The following is a 22,412-nucleotide window of genomic DNA, read 5'->3' on the forward strand; positions in this document are numbered from 1 at the left end:
CTAAAAATTTTCAATTAAATAACTCAGTTGCTAGCCCAGGGGAGAAAACAGAAATGCACAAGTGGAACCACTAAGTTGTCTAAGCCATCTCAATCATAAATGGGGATGCATGATATTTTTTCACATTGGCAATAAGGTGGCTTTTGTCTTTTGCTATAAAGTAATTTCATTACCCTGAAATGCTTTGGTATGCTTGGGATATCTGGTATATAAATGCAAGCTGTTTCTTTACAGCAAACCAGAATGTAAAGTACAGAGTTAACTTAGAGAAAATTCAATTTCCATGTTGGCAATTTTTAGTAAGTCACTAGCATAATTCAGCAAGTACTTAAACTCAATTCAACGATTGGTCACAACATTAATTCAACTGCTGTAAGTGGTTATTGCTGGCTAAAGCACAGGTCTGTCGCTGTTTACCCTTGGTCCTTTCTTGCCCACAAATACTGCTATTGTCTGATATGGCACTCACCAGTACATAGTAGTAAGCATATAGCGCTGTTGAATGGTGGATAATAAAATATATGTCTCCAATTGCTTCCCAATACCATAACATGAGTAGGAAATCTAGAAAAGCAACACAAAACCAAAAATTAGAAGGGATTAGTTCCACTCTAGAGATTTATTCAGATGCTGAAAGTTACAGCTGCTATCAAAACAATGATCTCAGCTGTTTGCTGCAAACACCTAACCTCAAAAAGACAAGATGTAGGAGCAGAAGTTGACCTATCAAGTCTGCTCTGCCATTCAATGAGATTAAGGCTGATTAGACAAACCTGAGCTCCACTTTCCTGCCTTCCAGCACCACCCTCCCTTATTAGTGAAAAATCTATCCATCTCAGCCCTGAATTGCACTCATCCGTTTTAAAGGACTTAATTATTTAATTTCTGTATTTATGTGTAAGAGAATAGGGGTGTGATGAATCCACATTTGCTGAGAACACAAAAATAGGTGGAATGGCATGCTGTGATAAAGACATAAGGAGTCTGCAAGGAGAAACAGAGTGAGTGAGTGAGTGAATGGGCAATAACTTAGCAGATAAAGTTTAAAGTAGGCAAGTGAGAGGTCATGCAATTTGGTAGGATGAACACTGCATTGGAGTACTATACACACTTTTGGTGTTTACGAAAGGACATACTGCCATTGGAAGCAGTTCAAAAGAGGTTGAGAGATAACAAGGCGTAGAGCTGGATGAACAAAGCAGGCCAAGCAGCAGAGGTGCAGGAAAGCAGACGTTTCAGGTTTAGACCCTTCTTCAGAAAGAAAAAGGGTCTGGACCCGAAAGGTCAGCTTTCCTGCTCCTCTGATGCTGCTTGGCTGCTGTGTTCATCTAGCTCTACGCCTTGTTATCTCAGATTCTCCAGCATCGGCACTTACTACTGTCAAAAGACGTTCAATCTCTTTTTCTCTAACCGAGAGTGTTGTGGAAGCTAGATCAGTGAAAATGTTGAAACAGGAGGTAGATAGCCTTCAGCCCTCAGATATTTCAAAAATCTATGTGAAGTCAGCATGAGACAAGTGAGGCCTTGGGTAGATTAGCCACGGTTGTAGAGGAGCAGGGCAGGCTTAAGAGGTCAAGCAGCTTCCTCCTGCTCCTATTTATTAGCTTTTTAACAAGTCAGCATCTACGGCCCTCTGACGAAGAATTTCACTGATCCACTACCTTCAAAGAAGTAGATCCTCCTCATCTGTCTTTTACATGGGCAACTTCTTATTCTGGGATTATGTCCTCTGGTTCTACATTCTCCCAGAAGGGGAAACAAACTGTGAACATCTACCCTTTCAAGTGTTCCATTAATCCTATCTGATTCAATAAGACCTCCCATAATTCTCCTTAACTCCAATGAATACAGATCCAACTTACTCAGCTTCTCATAAGAAATCCCTTTATTACCAGGATTGACTTCTTTAGTTAAAAAAAAATCATAATAGAACAGAGAGTCCCTACAGTATAGGCAGGTCCTTTGGCCCAACAAGTCCAGACCATCCCTCCGAAGAGCATCCCACCCAAACCATCCCCATCCCTCTACCTTTTCCCTGTAACTCTGCATTTCCCATGTTTAACCACCTAATTCACACATCCCTGGACAGTATGGACAGTTTAACATGACCTGCAGATCTTTGGACAGGGGGAGAAAACCAGACCACCTAGGGGAAACCTACACAGACAAGGGAAGAACGTGTAACTCCACACAGACAGTCTCCTGAGGATGGGACTGAACCTAGGTCCCTGGCACTGTGAGGCAGCAGGGCCAACTACTTAGCCACCGTGCTACCCGTAGCACTACACATGTTGGAAATTTGAAATAGAGGAAATTCTGGAGAAATCTAAGTCTAGGAGCATCCATGGATAGACAGAGTTAAAATTTCAACCTACAGCATGTGGACTGCAGCAGATAAAAAAGGCAGCTCACCATCACCTTCTCAAGGACCACTAGGGACAAACAATGCTGGCCAGTCAGTGATGCCCACCTAACATGACTCTGCAGAAACTTTAATTCTCTTCTCTCCACAGATGCAGCAGACCTGCTGAGTTTCTCAAGCAAGCACTTTGTTCAAATTGTCTCTGGACTACCTCCAATGTTTGTTTACCTTGCCTGTTAACAGTGTTGTAGTGAGGTCTGACTAGTGTTTGGTTTATCTTTTACAAGACTTCTCGGTTTGTACTTCATTCCCAGTGAGATAAAGGCCAAGTCTATAGGACTTCACAATTACCTGCTGAACTTGTATGTTAGCTTTTTGTGATTTACGCAAATGAAAGGAACGAGGCCCGAGGCAGATCAGCCTTTGTCTTGTCGAACAGCAGAGAAGGCTGAGAGGCTCACTCCTGTTCCTGAGATAGTAAGAATTGCCAATGCTGGAGTTAGAGATAATACAGTGTGGACCTAGGGAAAGACAGCAGACCAGGCAGCATCTGTGGAGCGGGAAAGCTGACGTTTCGGGTTGGGACCCTTTCAGAAGGGTTCCAACTGGAAACATCAACTTTCCTGCTCCACTGATGTTGCCTGGCCTGCTGTGCTCCTTCAGCTCCACACTGTATTATATCTCACTCCTGCACTGATTTCTTTGTTCTTAATGACCAAGCCTCTATAGCCCCCCGGTGAGAAATTTCACAGATCCACTACCCTCAAAAAAGAAATTCCCCCCTCATCTCCTGTTTTATGTGGGCGACCCCTTAGCATAAGGTTATGTATCCACAAGGACATTTGCTAAGTCATTACAAAGAAATTACACTCCACAGAAAAGCTAAATGGTTCCTATGTGCAGTCCTCTATGCCCTCCAATGAAGTTCTGTTAATTGGGTGGACCCAAGTGATATCAAAATGTTTCCTTTGCATGCAGAGTAACAATAGAACACTGCCATCAGCAGAGCTCCATCCACTGGATTAGCCTCCTAACAAATGGCTTTTTATTGCCAATATAAATAGCAAAAGATTAGTTTCTTGTAATAGTTGTTATTTTTAGTATATGATTTAAATGTTTTTAATGATTTACAGCATCAAAATTCTAACCACTGAGCCACTGTGATTTTATAAACCTCAATAAGGTCACCTCTCAGCATCCGACACTTCAGGGAAATTAACCCCAGCCTATTCAGCCGCTCCCTATAGGTCAAACCCTCCAACTCTGGCAACATGTTTAAAAATCTTTTCTGAGCCCTTTCAAGTTTCACAACAGCTTTCCTATAGCAGGGAGACCAGAACTGAATGCAGTGTCCAAAATGTCACATTTTTCAACAACAACATATAAACAGTGAGCTACAAATGCAGGAAACACCGCGCAGCGTATGTAGAAACAGTACCAGTACAACTAGAATCAGCCTTCAAAAGTTCACCCACTTGCTATTGATTTCCAGCCACACACTGACACAGCGGTAGTTTTGTTAAATCACTAGTTCCTATTTGAGAAGGCATTAAAAGTACTTTCTAGCTCTTTGCTTTTGTGAGCACAAAAGCTGTTCACTGTCCACTGCCACATTTCCAAACTATTGACGAGCAATGTTTGGCATAATATTGTAACGAGTAGTAAAACATACATAATACTTTAAAATATATGGACAGCAAGCAGCAGTGAATTCTTTACATTGAAAGCACTACTACTTCAGATTCAGACATGTAACAGTGCCACATTAATATGTCAATCATCAGTCATCTAAATCATTATGGGCTACAGTAACATTTCCTTAACCAAATCACATCATTCACAAAACCCTTTCGGAGCTGAAATAGCATTGAAAAATAGCTCCTCTTTGTTGTTCTCTCTCAATAAAACAGACTTTAATCAAAAAAATACCTGAAGATAAAAACAAAAATGCTTATGCTCACAGGACCTCAAACAGAAAAAATACTGAAGACAGATTGTGGCATCGAGTTACTCTGATTCCAGCATTTTAGCCAAGTAAAATAACAAGAAAATCTCCTTCACAGTGGCAATTAGTAAAAGTTTAATGTAAATCAATTCTAAAAATACAGCATTCAAATTTTGATTTATAGAAATGATGAGGAGATTGCACAATGGTAATGTCATTAGACTAGTAATCCAAAGGCCTAAATTAGTGCTATAGGGACACAGGTTCAAATCCCAACAAGGTAGATGCTGGAATTTAAAATATGGTCAATAAATCTGATGTATGGATTAAAGATAATCTCAGTAGTAGCATTCAGAACAGCTGTCATTGATTGTTGTAAAAACCCATCTGGTTCTATGTCCTTTCAGGAAAGAAATCAGCTGCCCTTACCTGGTCTAGCTTACTTTTTTTTAAATTCATTAATGGGATGAGGGCATTGCTGACTAGGCAGCATTTATTGGCCATCTGTAATTGCCCAGAGAGCAGGTCAGAGTCAACCACATTGCTGTGGGTCTGGAGTCACATGTAGGCCAGACCAGGTAAGGATGGCAGTTTCCTTCCCTAAAGGCCATTAGTGAACCAGATGGATTGTTCCTGACATTCAGCAATGGATTCACAGGGATCACTGAAGTCTTAATTCCAGATAACATCAAATCGACAGATGATGACCATAAACCCATAGACTCTTAATTCCAGATATTTTATTGAATTCAAATTCCACCATCTGCCATGGCAGGATTCAAACCTAGGTCCCCAGAATGTTGTTATCTGGGTCTCTGGATCAGCAGTCCGGTGATAATACACTTGGGTGGCTCTTCATTGTTCAATGGTTAAACAAGCTACTCAAGGGTAATTGGGGTTGGGAAACATATGCTGGTCCTGCCAGCAACACCCAAATCTCATGAAAAGTAACAGGGTAAAAAAAACAGTTTAAAAAACTCTTAAAATGGACCAAATTTCATCCTTGCAGAAGGATATAACTGAGGGAAGAAAGAATCTAAGAGACTGTAGCTCTTATAAAAATATCCTCATTAATCAAAAACACTTCAGGACTGTTACAACTATACTTTACACAAGTTGAAAGGATTTTTTGAAGCGAATAGTTTTTGTAACCATAAAACCAGATAGTCAAACGTTAGAAATATATAAGAACAACAACAACTAAAAAAGAAATAGGAGGAGGACAAGCATGCAGTCCTTCAAACCTATTCCCCCATTTGAAATGGCCATTGTTCTTCTTGGGCTTCAACTCTTCTTCCTCCCCATCCCTTGCTCTCTTCTGGCCATTTCCCCATCCCCACCACTGCTCCTCTTATACTTTGACTTCCTGAGAGACAAAAAAGTCTTTCGATCCCAGCCTTGTGTGTTCATAATGAAACATCCACAACCTTCTGGGATAGTGAATTTCAAAGACTCACAACCATGTGAGCCAGGAGATTGCTTTACATTTCAGTCCAAAATGACTGTCCCCTTATCCCAAGGCTCTGCCCCCAGTTTTAGATTTCCTCACTAGCAAAGAAATCTTTCAGCACCTACCATACCAAGCCCGTGGGAATCTTGTATGTTCCGAGGAGATCACCTCTTATTCTTCAAAGTTTTATTCAGCCTCTCATCATAGCAGAATGCTCTTCAGACCAGGGGCCAATTCAGTGAACCTCACCAACATTGCTTCCAATCTCATGGAAATGCAGAATGCGGGGGAAGGAGTGGCTCATTTGGCCCTTCAAGCTCATTTCATCATTCACCATGATCATGGCTCATTCTCCATCTCAACACTGTATTTCCCCATCCCTTGATGCCCTTAAAACCTAAGCATTTATCTAGTTCTTTCTTAATCTTTGTTCTCAACTTTTCCCAAATATGGAGTCCAAAACTACTCAAAGTAAATGCAGGCTCACGAATGATTTGCCAACTTGTAGCAAGACTTCTCTATTCAATGCACCAATCTTCTTAAAATAAAAAGGCCAATATGTCATTTGCCTTCACAACTGCTTGGTGTGGGTTCCTTGTATAAACAAACCTGAGTCCCCATGAACATCAACATTTGCAAGTTTTACAGCTTTTTAAAAACATTCTGGTTTTCTATTCCGACAGCTAAAGTGAACAACTTCACACTTCACACAGCTTACCTTAGCTAGTTTTGTACACTTAGCATGCTTAGATATATTACTCCTTGTCTCTTCATCCAAATCATATATAGATTATAAATAGCTGAGGCCCCAGCATGGGTCCTTGCAGCATTCCCCTCATCACAGCCTACCAACTTGGAAACGCACAGATAGTTCATCACAACCAGGCGTCAGATGGATTGGACAACTGGGTTATACATCTTTCAGCCAGCCTGAAATGTCAGCCAGTTATTTCTAAAACAGAAAATCACCTTTTCAAAAATGCTCATGAAGTATTTTGCATTTTCATAATATTTCATGACACTTTGAAACCTTAATCCAGCATCAGCAACACTACATGTTCTTCACAAAAAACCTTGCATTTTCTTTGGAAAATTTCAAGGAGAGAAGGAGACACAAATCAAAATTTCCACTATGCAAATAACTCCGTCTAAATATGACGTCATTGTAAATTAAAAGCCTTTTAAGTCTTAGTTCTTAACCAAATTCAGATGTTGCTGTATTTATGAGTAACCACAAAATATTCTGGTTACAAAAAGGTACTTGGAAAAAGAAAATCCTTCAGATGAGAAAGTACTCACCAGAAATGAGGTAGCCCGCAGTTAGACCAACATTTAATTTAACCAGTGCAGGGTCCCCCCTGCAAGTAACAAGAAGATCAAGGTTATATTTTGCAAAAATAAACTGTCTAATAGTTGTACTCGCTCCATGGCATCTTTACACTGAATTAGTTCCTTGCTGAAAAGGGTGTGTGCATGCATTTGGGTCAATTGGCAAACATAGTGTAAAAAGGGAACAAAAAAAAAGTTGCTGGAAAAGCTCAGCAGGTCTGGCAGCATCTGTGGAGGAGAAAACAGAGTTAACATTTTGAGTCCGGTGACCCTTCCTCAGAAGGGTCCTGAGGAGCTGTTCTGAGGAAGGGTCACCAGACCCGAAATGTTAACTGTTTTCTCCTCCACAGATGCTGCCAAGCCTGCTGAGCTTTTCCAGCAACTTTGCTTTTTTTCCTGATTTACAGCATCCACAGTTCTTTTGGTTTCTATATAACAGGATTTTACCCCAGCTTTCTCCACTCTTGAGCAGCATTTTAATCTCCAGACTAATTACTTGATATTCTATTTAAGACTTGGCAATAATTTTGTGATTGTTCAACATATTGCATATTCAAAATTAAAAGTACTTTAAGAAAATTGACAAATGTCAAATTGCCTTTCACATGCAAAATTTAGGAGGATGAAGAAAGTTTGCAAATATTTTATGTTGCAATCTTTTTTGTCAGCTAAACTAGCATGAAGCAGGAATTAGTTAAATTTTTTGTGGCTGTCTTGTGTTTGAACCCCTAGAAAGTTTAGGTCAAGTTCTATCCTTAAAAGATTAAAATAAGAAGTCATTGACTTTTTAAAACTTAAAATTAGCTATCCCTCCTCATACCTATTTGCCAATTTAGCCTCATTGCTGAATGTTGATAACTTCTAGTTTGTTTGTGATTTTGTTAAGTATGACATTTTAAATAGAAGCAAAACTACTCATAGACCAACTGAAGAATACTGGGAACTAAAGTTACAATATTCATTATTTTTTCAATACAATAGATGTGGGCTACTTAAGCCCTCAAAAGTCATACCATGAGTCAACAAAATCATGGCTAAATCTTGATTGTAACTCTACCTTGGCTTCATATCTCTTAATGGGTTTGATTAACAAAAATCTGATTAGTTACAGTTCATCAAATTACCATATTTTGCTTGTTAAAGGGCTCTATAACATTGCTCTGAAATAATCGGACTCCGATTTTGTCACGTCCCCTCGTCCTAGACCTACCCACCAGCGGAAAACATCTCTCTTCAGCTATCCCATCAATTCTTTTCAAAATGTCAAACGCTCACTCCACATCCAAAAAAGTAAATTAAACTTGCACAATTCAGGAAACACCAGCAGATTCATTTGACGTGTTATTATAAGTCAACTACTAAAAGCATGGTAACATCCTGGACTCCTGACACAATCTGTACTCTATTCCTTCCAATGGCAATACGTCCGAAAGAACAGTGACCAGAACTCATAATACTCCAGCTCTACTCTAATATTAGCTCTTGGCGAAGTTTTCTCTCCTTTATAATTGTATTATAATTGTCAAGGCCAATGTTCCATTTGCCTTTCTGATCTCACATATATATCAGTATGACATTTTAAGAGATTAGTTTAAAGTAAATTAGCATATTGTGTTACGAATGCTGGACTTGACAAGGTGGTTTTGCTCCAAATAATGCCTTAATATTAGGCAAAATAGAAATTTCTAGAAGCATCCAGATCACAATGCCCGTGTTATCTGGTAAACAGGACTCCAGTGAAGTATCAAATGACACTATTGAATCCTGAGGCAGCTTTTATTTTTAAAAACAACAAAAAAAAGACAAAACTGATAAATGTTTTGTGAGAAGCAGATCAGCTGCTATGAGGAGCAAAGACTGTTCTCATGTTTACAACCAAGCAGGATTCTTGGTGTGGTTTCATGGCTTGGCCAAAATAAGGAAAACAGTATCAACAGGGCTTTGAGTCTTAAGGAACAAGGAATTGCTGCGTTGAACTTTGCAGGTGAAAGGCAGATCTGGAAGTCTAAAGCGGAGTGAAATAATTCCAGAGAGCTTGGAAGTTTTGACATGGCCAAATAATCAAAGAAACAGTCATTAATGTGGAAGCATTTTTTTTAAGGTTAGTGCATTATTAACCTGTTAAGTAATGTTTGGTCTATATTAGTTTTAAACTTGTGTGTTATAGGAGAAGTATCAGAACTTGAAATCTCTCTTCTATTCACTGGGAGATTCACTGCTTTTAAAATAAGAAATCAGCCTCCAGGGGGATTGTACTAGCAGCATATTGTAGCACGGGCCAAGAAGCTAGTAAATTTAGGAACAAAAGAAAAATGCAGCAAGGTCTCAGTGTTTCTTTTAAAGATGCTTCATTTTGCAACACACTTCCATAACCACAGAAATCCAGAAACTCGATCTATCTTAAATAGGTATCTTACCAGATAGGATCGGCATTAACCGCATCATCAAACCACAGCAAATATAGACACAACAGCCCAACTATTAGTGCATGAAACGTTGACACCACCCTGAAAAATGGAAAAACAGATTGGGCATGATCAGTGTACTCTCTACAGCCTATCAGCTTAACAGACAGCATTTTATCTATCATTTATAATGAAAAAACATGTACCTTTACCACAAATTCATTCATAATTTCAATAAAAATAGCCCAGGGAGGATTCTTTCCCTTTCATTCTGTAATTAAAGCATTTTCTTTAAAACCAAGTTAAACAGAATCAGTGCATATCATGGAAAACAGGAGACTCAGTTCACACTGATATTTATGTTCACATAAAACCATAGAATAATAGAATCTCTACAGTGCAAAAGGAGGCCATTCAGCCCATTTAGTTTATGCTGACAGTCCGAAGCGCTTCCGCCCAGACCCAGACCACTATCCTATCCCTGTAACCCCATATTTCCCATGGCTAATCCTCCCATAGATACTATAGACAGTTTAGCATGGCTGAACGACCAAACCACATTTTTAAACTGGAGGAGAAAACTGGAGCACCAAGCAGAAATCCACTCAGACACTGGGAGAACGTGCAAACTCCACACTGACAGCTACCCGAGGGGGTGGAATCGAACCTGGGTCCCTGACACTATGAGGCAGTAGTGCTAAACGCTGAACTGCCTATCTATCCTTCTCCTACACTAACTTATTTTTATGAATGTCCCGTTTTAGCCCTTCACTCCCTTCTCCCTCATTTATTAAACCTCCCCTTATTGTGGGAATTCTGTGTATTTCAACCAGAATTTAGCAATTTGTTCCACATTACACCATGCTCTGCACAAAGATATTCCTGCTAAATTCTTTATTTGATGTGTTAATTGATATTTAGTATTTTTGTCTCCTTGCTCTGGACTCACCTGTTATAAATGTCCCTGTCTGAGCTATCTTACCTCATCTATACATCAATGTAAAAGAACCTGCTCAAACTTTCCTCTCAATTGCAGTGACATACAAAATTTAATTCAAAATCCATTCCATGTACACCATTTTGGAAATATTCCAAAATCTAAGCTTTACACAAACTTCCAGGCAAAAGTTCAATTTACAAAGTCATTCATTTGTATTATTTTAATAAGGCAAACCAAATCTGCTGGTACTGGAACCATTTTACATTCAAGTAAATGGAAATATTGGCAAATGCAGAACATGAGCAGGCTCTGATATTGTACTGTGAAGACAGAATCACCTACAGGTGAGCAGCTCAGAAATTCAAACCGCAGGAGCCTACTTGTCAAGTCAAAAGTTAGAAAATCTTAAAACTCCTTAATGGTGATTGCTCTAGCCCTTCTATGGTAATCTGTGAATAACTCTGAACATTAAACAGAATACATTCCACACCACAATCCAGCACATTCTTCAATCGACTATCTGCCAATGAATGTCAGAACATAAATCATAGATGTGATTTATGATGAACAGCATTCCCTAAAATCTACCCCTATTTATATAACAACGAATATCCAATTAGAAAACCAGTGCCTGTTAAATCATTCCTGTTTTCTTTTGTTTATGATGCATGTCTCTACCAAATAAACCAGAGTTCCTTGCACTTTTCCCCTCCAGATTATTCAGTAAACCTCTTTCTTTTTGGAAAGGTAATTAGTCAGTGATTAAAAATGGGTACAGTACTGCAGCATTTATGCTCTTGAATAGGCAACTGAAAGGTTATGAACTGAAACAGGCAGGCAGCACAGTGGCTTTGTGGTTAGAACTGCTGTCTCATAGCACCAGGGGCCCCAGTTTAGTTCCACCCTCTGTCGACTGTGTGGTGGGATTTGTACATTCTCCCGTGTCGGCGTGGCTTTCCTCCCGGTGCTCCAGTTTCTTCCCACAGTCGAAAAACGTGTGCAAGTTAGGTCAATGGCAATGCTAAATTGCCCACAGTGTTCAGGGATGTGCAGATAAGGCAGATTAGCCAGGGTGGATGTGGGGTTATGAAATATAGTCAGGTGCTGGGTCTGGGTGGGATGCACTTCAGAAGGACAGTGCAGACACGATGGGCCGAATGGCCCGCTTCCACACTATAGTTTTTCTTCTTTGAAACTATATCATAACAAGTAAAACCAAATTAATTGAATCTGATCACTAGTGTATTAGCGCTTATTAAAAAAAAGACATTGGTCAGACATTTTTGGCAAATTTTATGTCCCCTTCAGGGATGGCGATCTAACAATCCTACACAATTTAACCTACATGTGATTCCACTCCTCAGTATATGGTTCATTCTAGGTGCCCTCTGAAACAGACAAAGAAATTATTCAGCTGGAATCAAGACTGTCACCGCCAGCAATGAAATGATAAACACACTCTTGCCGGAATAAACAACACAGCAAAATTTAAAATGTTCAAAGCAAAACAAACTTGTTTGATTTTTATTCTGTACTCATTCTGTTCATTTTAAAGCACAAAAACGGTCTAATGAAACATTATGTATTAATATATAGTAAGTGATCTAAGCTTGGTCTTCAGAGTATGTCTGACTGTATTATTACGCAACTCCACCTCTATGATTGCCGTTTATTAGACATTCTTTATTATACCTTTAAAGTAATGTACTAAATAAAGTCATGACGGAGACATCAGTCCTCAAAATTCTGTCCCATCCCAAAAGTTTTCCACTTTTGAAAGACGGACAAAATAAAGTTATATCAAGCATAGTTCTGAGGAGCGGTCACCAAAACCGAAACATTGTTTCCTTCACAGGTGCTGCCAGACCTGCTGAGCGTCCAGCAACTTCTGTTTTTGTTATGATCTAGCAATCCTGATGCTAGTCATTAGGTCATGAGCAGGGAAGCAACTCAGACAAAACAGTCACCCACCCACTGCCATATTCGGGACCTGCAACTGGAAAGAAGCATAGATGCACTAACACAGTTAGTGAGCAAGTCACTGGATCATTTACATGGAGGTCGTGTGCCATTGGAGACTCTTAGGAAAGGCAGAAGTTTAAATAAAACATTGGTTGACATTTAACAAAGGAAAACGTAATGTTGAGACTATAATTAGGAAACAACGTTCTTCACTCCGGATAAGTTTGCAAATGTGCCTCAGGTTGAACTTATCTTTTCATATTCAGTATATTTCCTGCAAATAACCTATAAAAATCAGTACCTGGAGTTCCATTCAGTCTTCTGAATGTCAGTCAATGTTTGATAACTCTTGCAGAAAAATAAGGATATCCTCGCACTTAAATAATGGAACATAATTTGAAACAGTGTGAAACTAGCTACCGCAACAATCAGCCAATCAAGTGAAGCCATGACGACTAGCGCTCTGCAAGAAAATAAAAATTGACAAAGTTTTCCAAGTAATATGAAGACAGTTTAAAGTTTATTTCAATAACCCAATATTATATTACAGTCTAAATTCATATGCTCTTTCACAGTTCAAAATGAAGTTGTAACTCAAATCTCTCGAATCACTAAGATTAGAAATCGATAAAAAGGCAACAAAGAAAATCCGAGTGATTTTCTAAAAATGTGTGTGGAAGCAAGGGCTACAAATCCCTTCAGAACTGCAAGCACTGTACCACTGTAACCTTAGTAAAAGTGCAGCAGAAACCCGGTTTAAATTCAAACCAGGATTGCTAGCCCGTCCAGAAATTAAATTTTTCCCGAAGGCATTTCTGCTACCCTCAGGGAACAGTAACTTGTGGAGAGGAGGATATGCTGCTGGTGTAAAAACAGTGACGGTCGCTGACTCTGAACATTATTAATGATTCTGTGAACGGACTAAGGAAATCTCCTTAACCCAGTTGTCGGTCATGCACTAAAGCTCCAGTTTATCTTGAATCTCAGTATTAGGCGACAGAACCTATCCTTTAACCATAATTTGGCTTGATTTAATATATCCATGTTATTACTAGCTTGCATCTATATAGCACCATTAGCATCCCAAAAGGAATATCCCAATAATCTCCCTATGTAATTTTAGATAGATTCTCATGCTTGCAAAAAGACTTGGTTAAATAAGTGGGATGAAACGCTGCAAGCTTTCAATTCTGAAAATTGTAACACTACTTTGTCAACTAAACTACAGAGGGTTTCAGGATTGAGATCAGTAGTACACTGCAGGAACAGGGAAAGTCCACAATGTGTCCCTTAAATGTAAACTGCTCTCCAATGTCTGAAGGTTGGGCATGGAAAGGGAGGGGTAAGAAGACCAGCTAATATGATCTGTTGTATGGTAACAGACTGCTTGATCTGAGCTCCAAAGTATGTTTGCTGTTTGCAATACTGGCCAACTCCCACTTAGTTTTCACAGGCATGGACAGCAAGGCATTGTTATTTAGCAAGGCAGCCTCTACCGTGGATTTGTGGCATGCATGAGTAACAGAAGAAACAATGTGGCTTTCTACCAAGTTAAAGCACCCTTACTAAGATACATAGAGTCTAAAACAGGAACAATAACCCAAGGAGCAAGGCCTAAATTTAGATCATTCACAGGAAGTGTAGGAGGGAAACAAATGTGCGAATTTAGGGGCAAGCGTCAGAAATAAACTTTTTTCATTAATTTCTAGTACAACATAACTCCGAAGAAGCAAGATTCTATACTTGTTAAAAAATTAAAGACTAAGGGCTAAAAATTGCTTGGCATTAACTATATCACTATAATGTGGAGGTGCTGGTGTCAGTGTCAGATTGGGGTGGACAAAGTCAGGAGTCACACAAGGCCAGGCTATAGAAGGGTTCTGATCTGAAACATCAACTTTCCTACTCCTCTGATGCTGCCTGGACTGCTATGTTCCTCCAGCTCCACAGTTATTTCTGACTCCAGCATCTGCAGTTCTTGCCATCTCTGACCAGATTATAGTCCAAACAGTTTATTTGAAAACAAATTTGGAGGGCTCTGCTTCATCAGATGAAGTGGAGTTTTATTTTCCCTGATGTGATTCATTGGGATGTTCTAAAGCTTCACATCCTGAGTTCAAGGCAAAAACTTTACTGTTGAGGTTGCCATCATGTAGCTTCAAAGGAGTGGGGTCCTTCAATCTCATCTCCAGTATGTAAATTGTGCCTACATGTAGCCTGGAAGCAACCGTTAATTTATTTACCAGTAACAGCGGAGCATCCTTAGCCTCACCAATATGCCTAAAGAAAAATCTAGACTAATGCATTTTGTTATTGAAGTCAAACAGCTTTGGCAATGTTTTGCAGGTTAAGCCTCAACACCCTGAACCTGTTTATGCAAACAGGACATGTAAGAAGTCAGTCTTTTTTTGTGGATACTTTTTGAATTTAAGTATTACTTCTTACCTCTTTCTACACACTTGTCTTCTTGTTTTGAATCATACAATTGTTCTGCTTCAACTTAACGGCTTTTGCATTCCACATTCCGCCCTTGCTTATACTGAAACAGTCAAAGGTAATTGCAGTCATTTTTTCCCCCCCAAAATGTTCAAATGCCACCTGATGAAACCTGCAAAAATCAAGAGTCAGCAATCCTAGTCTCTGCCATCCTTAACGTGGCAGCAGAGCTAAGGTGCAAGAGGAAATTTGTCATGCTTGACAGTTCTGCTCTATTCCCAAAAATATATCCGCCACAGTACATACTGGAAAAAACAGTAATATATTTCAAAATCAAACTCGAGGATGTAAAACATTAACTCACTCATTTTCTTTGAATTGTATTTGCACTGTTAAAACTGAAAGCCTCTGCCCAACCTGCTTTAGAATTGACTAGACTTTAAAAGTATCTTATTAGCTATAGCGTGTTTGGGACATCCTGAGGTTATGAAAGGCGCTATATAAGTGCACGTCTGGTTTTGTACTCACCACATACTGATGTTTGTGCAGGCAAATTTGAATTCCCCTAAGTTGCAGTTAAAGTTAAAGCATTCAGATAATATATCTCAACATTAGCCTAGTATTAGAGTGTATATTTTATGAACTGGGAGTGTAAGGATCTGTTTGCTGCACATGTTTAATTTCTTCCACATGAGAAAATAGAATCATATGGTCAGACAAAGCCATTCCAGCGAAAACGACAAAGATTTACTGACAGAAAACAAAAGTGAAAGAGCAATGTTAGCTGCAAGTATTAATTTAAAACTGAGTGGAGCACAGAATGAATTAGGACTGACTGTAACAAACGTTTAAATTTGGGGCAATTAGCAGAAATAGTTCAAATTATAACAATGCTGGTCACAGACATGCTTCTAACAAAGATGATCATACAAGAGGTCTTTCACATCACAGTGTAATCACCCTGCAAAATGTCCAGGTATTTCTTCATTATGAGAAGCAATTGAGTATCAGGCTTGATTATTAAAAACAAACTGATCTTTTTGTAAATTTTCTATGAAGATTTTCTCATTATCCAACAGTAAAAGCCACACCAATGTACTCCTTACTTTGACCAAGCAAATATGCCTATTTTGCTTCTCCACCAAAGCTCCAAAAGACCAAACAAGTGAACATTTAATCTTGTGTTAATCTTGTCCACTATACATTGCTTTGCCTGTATCCTACCAAGACTGAAACAAAAACTTTTGCAAATCAAATCACCCTTTGCACCAAATATAATTTATTTTTAATCATGATTATACTAAAAGCATCCAATCAAAACTGTTTGCAACTGTTTCAATTGTTCTGAAGAGGAGCCACTGGACCCAAAATGTTAAGTCTGCTTTCTCTCCATAGATGTTGCCACACCCGCTGGGTTTCTCCAGTAATTTCTGTTTTTGTTCTCAACTATCTTCCTTTCCAAAGGAAAACTGCAGAATAATCACCTTAGGAGTGAAGAAAAAAAACACTTTCCCAGGTGCCAAACAGATTTTAGAAGTCAAATTTCTTTTTTTTATAAATTCATTCATGGGATGTGGAGTCACTGGCTCGACCAGCATTCACTGCCCATGTCTAATGCTCAGAGGGCAGGCAAAGGTCAACCACATTGCTGTGGATCTGGAGTCACATGCAGGCCAGACCACGTAAGGACAACAGATTTCCTTTTCAAAAAAGTACACCTTCGAACTAAATGGATTTTAACGGAAATGGTTATATGATCAAGATTAGGCTTGCTTTTTATACCAGATTTTTATTGAATTCAAAATCCATCATCTGTCACCTGTCCCCAGAACATTAGCCTGGAGTTCTGGATTGCAAGTCCAAAACATTAGCATTGCTCCATGTCCTACCCTAAATTCTGCAAGTTGTCCAGCACCGTCAAAACTCTACTGTGCTGTCAGCTCTAATTTAACATTAAACATTATTTTTAAATAGGCAATTGAATTCTGCCTGTGCACTAGTGTGTGGTACCTTACCTGCCAGCGTCGATCGACACAAGTCAATACACACATGCACATCAGACTGCTTTGGAATCAGGGACTAATGTGCAACCAGCATTTCAAGCCCTGTAACGTTATGCAAAATGATCAGGGTAAAGATCTTATTTTTGAGAAAAACCTAAGATGTTTGGTATACTCCACAAGACACAACTTCCTGTACAGCATCTATTTCTTGAAATCTGGGACTTCACACATCTTGCATTGGAAATTTAAACTATGTTTTTAGAAAAGTTAAAAATTAAACTCGGTTTTAAGTCTGAAACTGGACTGTGTGGGTCATCTACATTAATTTAAACGTACCTACTGATCTGCCAGTTTTCAATTTCTTAAACTAAAGTCTCAGAATTTTTTTTAAAAAATTTGCCAGAAATAAACAATGAAGTGAAGTAGCTCCTTATTTAAATGGACTATCCAAGCCAATGACAGCAAATCTCATGAAAGGCAAAGCACAAGTGAATGATGTTGTCAACTGGCCTACCAATCAAGGAGTGCAAATGGTGGTATTTCTATAGGGGTGTGATTTGGCAGGGTAAAACTAGAAAAACTCAGAAATTTGAATATTTTGAATCTATGCATCAGATTTGTTATGCTAAAAAGGTAAAAGTATTATGCAATGGTGAATATGTTACCCGAGTATTGATTAATAGGAGTTGAACAGTTATACTGTTATTCCGGGGATTGAGTAAGATGAAATAAATCAAGACATCAAACAGTGCCAGTATTTCCATTCTGGTTTCTACATATGTAACCAGCTTTCTGTGCACAAGGTTAGGTTAAACAAGAAAAATATGGAAACAGAAGAAACAAACGAGAAAAAAGACCCGTTATTAAAAAAAGGCAAATTGCCACTAAACTGCATGCTACAACCACAATTCTCATTGACAAAAGATGTTTAAAAACAAAATTAAGTGTAGCAGTTTATAAAATTCAGAGAAAGCCTACAGGTAGATGTAAATTCTGTCGATCTGTCCAGATGTAGTTTAAAAAAAAATCAAATACAGCTCAAGAAATATATCACCAAATTCTGATTGTTAACAACATGTTTCCAGTTATGTTCTGTAGACCCAGGTACAAATCCTGCCACTGGAGATGGTGGAAATTAAATTCAATAAAGAATCTGGAATTAATCATCTAATGCTGGCTATGAAACCATTGTTGATGGTCAGAAAGAACGGTCAGTGAGCCTGATGGGTTTAAGGGAGGAAACTGCCATCCTTACCTGGGCAGGTCTACATGTAACTCCAGACTCACAGCAATGCAGGTGACTTAGGGATGGACAATAAATGCTGGCCTAGTCAGAGACATCCATATCCCATGAGTCAATTTTTAAAAAAAAGTTAAAACACATCAGCTACTCTTCCCATTTAGATTCCCAACATCCTACAACACCACTCTTCTTTAAAAAGAGCAAAACAGTAATTCTCAGCCAACTTCAATACAGACTCTGTATCTGAAATACAGAGTTTAAAATGACAACATAAACTTCTAAAGTCAATTTAGAGTAAAGCCTCCTATAGTTTCACCCCAGTTCTAAGAAAATCTCGAAAAAGTGATATCTTGTTATGGTACAGACCTATGCTTTTTCTTTTAAAGCAAAGTTTTATACACCAGATTCAAATTTACTTGAACAGATAACAGGAACTGCAGATGCTGGAGAATCTGAGATAACAAGGTTTAAGCAGATGAATACAGCAGGCCAAGCAGCACCATAGGAGCAGGAAAGCTGACATTTCAGGCCTAGACCCTTCGTTAGGCCCAAATCGTCAGCCTTCCTGCTCCTATGATGCTGCTTGGCCTGCTGTGTTCATCCGGCTTACACCTTGTTATCTCAAAATTTACTTGAAATTAGGGTAAAGTATCTAAATTCAATTCACTTGGCCAAACAACCTTTGGCTAGGTTGAGTCCTTTTTTCAGAGATCTAAGAGAGTAGCCTTGTCCCATTTTTAGTTTGAGAATTGACCAAGCAACACAGCCAACTAATAACTCTGACAGCATCCCTGCTAAACAGACATCAAACAGTAAGTTGCAGACTTGTTCAATTGCAGACTAATCCTGGAAGAAAATTAGTCAGATGAAACATTGCATGATAGCCAGATCTGGCTGAGTATACAAACAGGAAAGGTTTAGAGGAATATGGGCCAGATGCTGGCAAAGGGACTCGTTTAGGATATCTGGTTGGCATGGATGGGTTGTACATATCGAGAGCTCTAAAATTATTAAGGACGTGATGCCAAAAATATTTAGAACTGAATTTTCACCAGCCCTAGTCATTTTTTTTTCTTTTTCCTGTCCCTATTTGATGTTGCACCATGAAGACAAGCAGCCTGGCCAACAATTAACTGATCATTTCTAATACCACTGTTGTGATGAGGCATTGCACCACACAAGAATAACCGACAATATTAGCAACAGATCTTTCCTTCCAGAGAAAAACGGGAAATGTGCTTGCTGACTCAAAAAAGTACGCAAGACAAAAATGACTTTCTTCGTTGGTCCAATTTCTTCGTTTTCCTGTCCCTGGTGAACAAACTTGCTGAAATGAAAACTTGGCACAAGGAATCACAGACACAAGGTTGTACATAATATTGCAGCCCACCATGTCACCCATGCTTAACCTGCAGCATCTGAACTTAAAATGTGCAATGGATGACAGGATTCATTATGAGTAATCTCATCCATAGACTGCTGCAATCACACAGTGAACAGTTTCACCACAAACAAGTTGAGTGGCTTTCCATTCAAGTTGGTCTCCACTTTCTCTAATAGTATAGCGAATCTACCAACGCCTTGAATTTATCCATCACCTTACCAAGAGTGAATAAAATTGAGCAATAATCAATGGCCTTATCAGTAATTCTCACAGCCCATTACCGAATGAAAACTATTCCAAAAGCAATAAAATTATATAGCAACAACAGTTGATGCGTCTTTGGTTTATGAATCATAGCAAAACAGTATCACCAGACAAGTCAGTGCAGATGAAACAATTAAAAGAATCAACTATAATATAAAATATTCCACCTTCCATAACTCCACATGCAACATATATCATGTGTGTCTGTCTTTTTGGTATGTTTAAGCAAACTTATTCTAATACACTGCTTTTCCATTGCCTGTAAATAATACAACCCCGCTCCTCGTTAATCTCTGTCCATCTCCATTGAAGGTGGGTCTAGGCCTGAAACGTCAGCCTTCCTGCTCCTCTGATGCTGCTTGGCCTACTGTGTTCATCCAGCTTCACACCTTGTTTTCTCAGATTCTCCAGCATCAGCAGTTCTTACTATCTCTGAAACAATCTTTTACCTACAAGGTTTTTCTTCTTGCCAACTTCCTGGTTTATTTGTTCCACCGGTTTAGTGGCTTGCTTTCGACAGTCAGGGAGAAGGGCTAAATAGTCCAGTCCTTAGGCAGATGAAAAAAAACACACTGGCAAGAGGGAGTTGTGATGATAAGAAGTGGGGAGGGGGAAGGGGGTGGTCCCAGATGTCACCTTACGTGGGGAAGGAGAGGGTAGATGAGGGGTTTACTTGGGGGGGGGGGGGGGGGGGAGGGGGGGCAAGAACCTGCGGAGGGTGTCCCTGGTGTCACTTTACTGGGGGGGGGGGGGGGTGGGAATGCCTGAGAGGAGGAGGACAGGTGTGACTTTACTGGGGCGGGGGGGGTGGTGCCTGAGGGGGGATCCCAGATGTCACTTTACCTGGGGGTGGTGCCTGAGGAGATCCCAGGTGTGACTTTACCTGGGGGGGGGGGTGTGCCTGAGGGGGGATCCCAGGTGTGGCTTTACCTGGGGTGGGGGTGCGCCAGGTGTCTGTTTGGGCTCTGGTTCGAGCCCGGGCGGGAAGCCGCTGTCTCGGCTCCCTGTCGTATTCGGAAGCGGGGGGGGAATACTGAGTGAACGATGTACCGCAGTCCGAGGCCTGGCCGCACTCGCCGGGCCCAGCTTTGCCTCCTTTCCCTTCCCCAGCGAACAGACCCGCTTCCTGATCAACATCATTCCGGTCCCTTTCCCCTTCTCCATCTCCTCCTTTCTCCCAGCCGCCCTTCCTGCTCTTGAAAGCTTCCAACCTAAATCCCTTCAACCTGGGGCTTCACACACTTCCATTCCGCTTTTCATCACATTGACCCATTTTAAAACGACGTTATATTATTTTTCATTTTAAAAAATTTTCCATCTCTCGCCAGCGCCTGGTAGAATCTCAGTACTTACCATGTGTCTTACAGGCTGCTGTCTCTCTGTTCCTTCCTCTCCCTCAAAACAGCTTTTTCTTTCACCGCCAGAGCTTCTGCCTTTCCCTCAACGCCAAGTCACTTCAAATGAATTCCTTCTGGTCTGACCGAACATAAACTGTTTCAAACCTCCTCCAATCAACTTGCCTCCTTCACCCCATCCCCCTCGAGCACATTTTCATTGAGTAGGGTGCGTTTAGAGCCGGGTGGAGATTTCAAACGCACAAACTATTTTCAGACCTGCAGGCAGAGTGCTTCACAGTCACCCAGCTAGCGCTTCCAAACCCATCAGTTTCCCTTGTTTTAGCTCAGGGAAACGTCAGATAAAATCCCACCGGGGGAGGCAGAACCCACTCTGTGGAAAGGATGAGGGCACGAGTGAATTAAAAACCGAAAGAACTGCGGATGCAGGAACAAAGACAGAAGTTGCCGGAAAAGCTGAGCAGGTCTGGCAGCATCTGTGAAGGGAAAAAAAAATAACGTTTCGGGTCCTTCCTCAGAACTGTTCAGAGCTTTTCCAGCAACTTTGTTATTGTTGCACGAGTGAATTAATCTGTTGGAAGTCCAGGTTTTGTCTTTTATCTTTGCTGAAACTAGTGGATGTTTCGAGTTTTCTAAAATATTTTATTGGATCATTTTTAAAGTGCGAATTAGTGCTTAAAAACTGAAAGTTTCGTGCATTCAAAAATACACGCGTGTGTTCCATGAGGGCTGATGGAAAACTGGACAAAAAGGTTTCGCAAGTACTTACTCAAAATATTCAATCATGTTCGATTTGAATAGCAGATGTTATGAAAGCCTGAATGTTGCAGTCAACGATGAAACAACTGCCTTACGTCAAAGACAGCTGCCCACATCGTGGAATGATATTTCTCTCTACCAACAGCTATTTAAATCTGGTGCCAAGTCAAGGACAACACAGAGTGGAGCAGGAGAGTTGACGTTTCGGATTGGGTGCCCTTTCTTCAGAAATAGGGGAAGCGTCAAGGGAGCTGGGAAATAAGCCCCACCCACCTCTATTTATTTCTGAGCTCCCTTCCCCCCCACCCCATTTCTGAAGAAGGGTCCCGACCCGAAATATCAACTTTCCTGCTCATCTGATGTTGCCTTGCCTGCTGTGTTCCTCCAGCTCCACACTGTGTTATCTCTGACTCCAGTATGTGTAGTTCTTGATATCACCAAGTCACTGACCTTATTGAGCTTTTCAAAATTATGATCGATTTTGACAAGGTAAAGAGGGTATTCTGTTTCCACTGGTTGGTATGATAGTGACTCGGGGTCACATTGAAGATTGTCAGCAGGAGAGCTAAAACTGA

General features: G+C 40.0%; 1 protein-coding gene across 4 annotated transcripts in view; it reads right to left on the reverse strand.

The window, feature by feature from the left end:
• tlcd4a (TLC domain containing 4a) overlaps positions 1-21,458 on the reverse strand; it is a 52,824-nt gene extending 31,366 nt beyond the window's left edge. The window contains exons 1-7 of one of the 4 annotated variants that reach the window (XM_048538947.2): positions 21,077-21,457; positions 16,845-16,934; positions 14,839-14,932; positions 12,695-12,856; positions 9,504-9,593; positions 7,057-7,115; positions 470-564 (exon numbers count right to left, since the gene is read on the reverse strand). In XM_048538947.2, the coding sequence (XP_048394904.2) occupies positions 470-564; positions 7,057-7,115; positions 9,504-9,593; positions 12,695-12,843 (393 nt within the window). In that variant the 5' untranslated portion in view covers positions 12,844-12,856; positions 14,839-14,932; positions 16,845-16,934; positions 21,077-21,457. Of the gene's footprint in view, positions 1-469; positions 565-7,056; positions 7,116-9,503; positions 9,594-11,776; positions 11,820-12,694; positions 12,857-14,838; positions 14,933-16,844; positions 16,935-21,076 lie in introns of those variants that run through there. The other 3 variants (XM_048538946.2, XM_048538948.2, XM_048538949.2) reach the window with 3 other exon arrangements.
• Between the last annotated feature and the right edge of the window lie 954 nt (positions 21,459-22,412).

The sequence above is a fragment of the Stegostoma tigrinum genome, chromosome 8, assembly GCF_030684315.1.
Source record: "Stegostoma tigrinum isolate sSteTig4 chromosome 8, sSteTig4.hap1, whole genome shotgun sequence".
Lineage (NCBI taxonomy): Eukaryota > Metazoa > Chordata > Chondrichthyes > Orectolobiformes > Stegostomatidae > Stegostoma > Stegostoma tigrinum.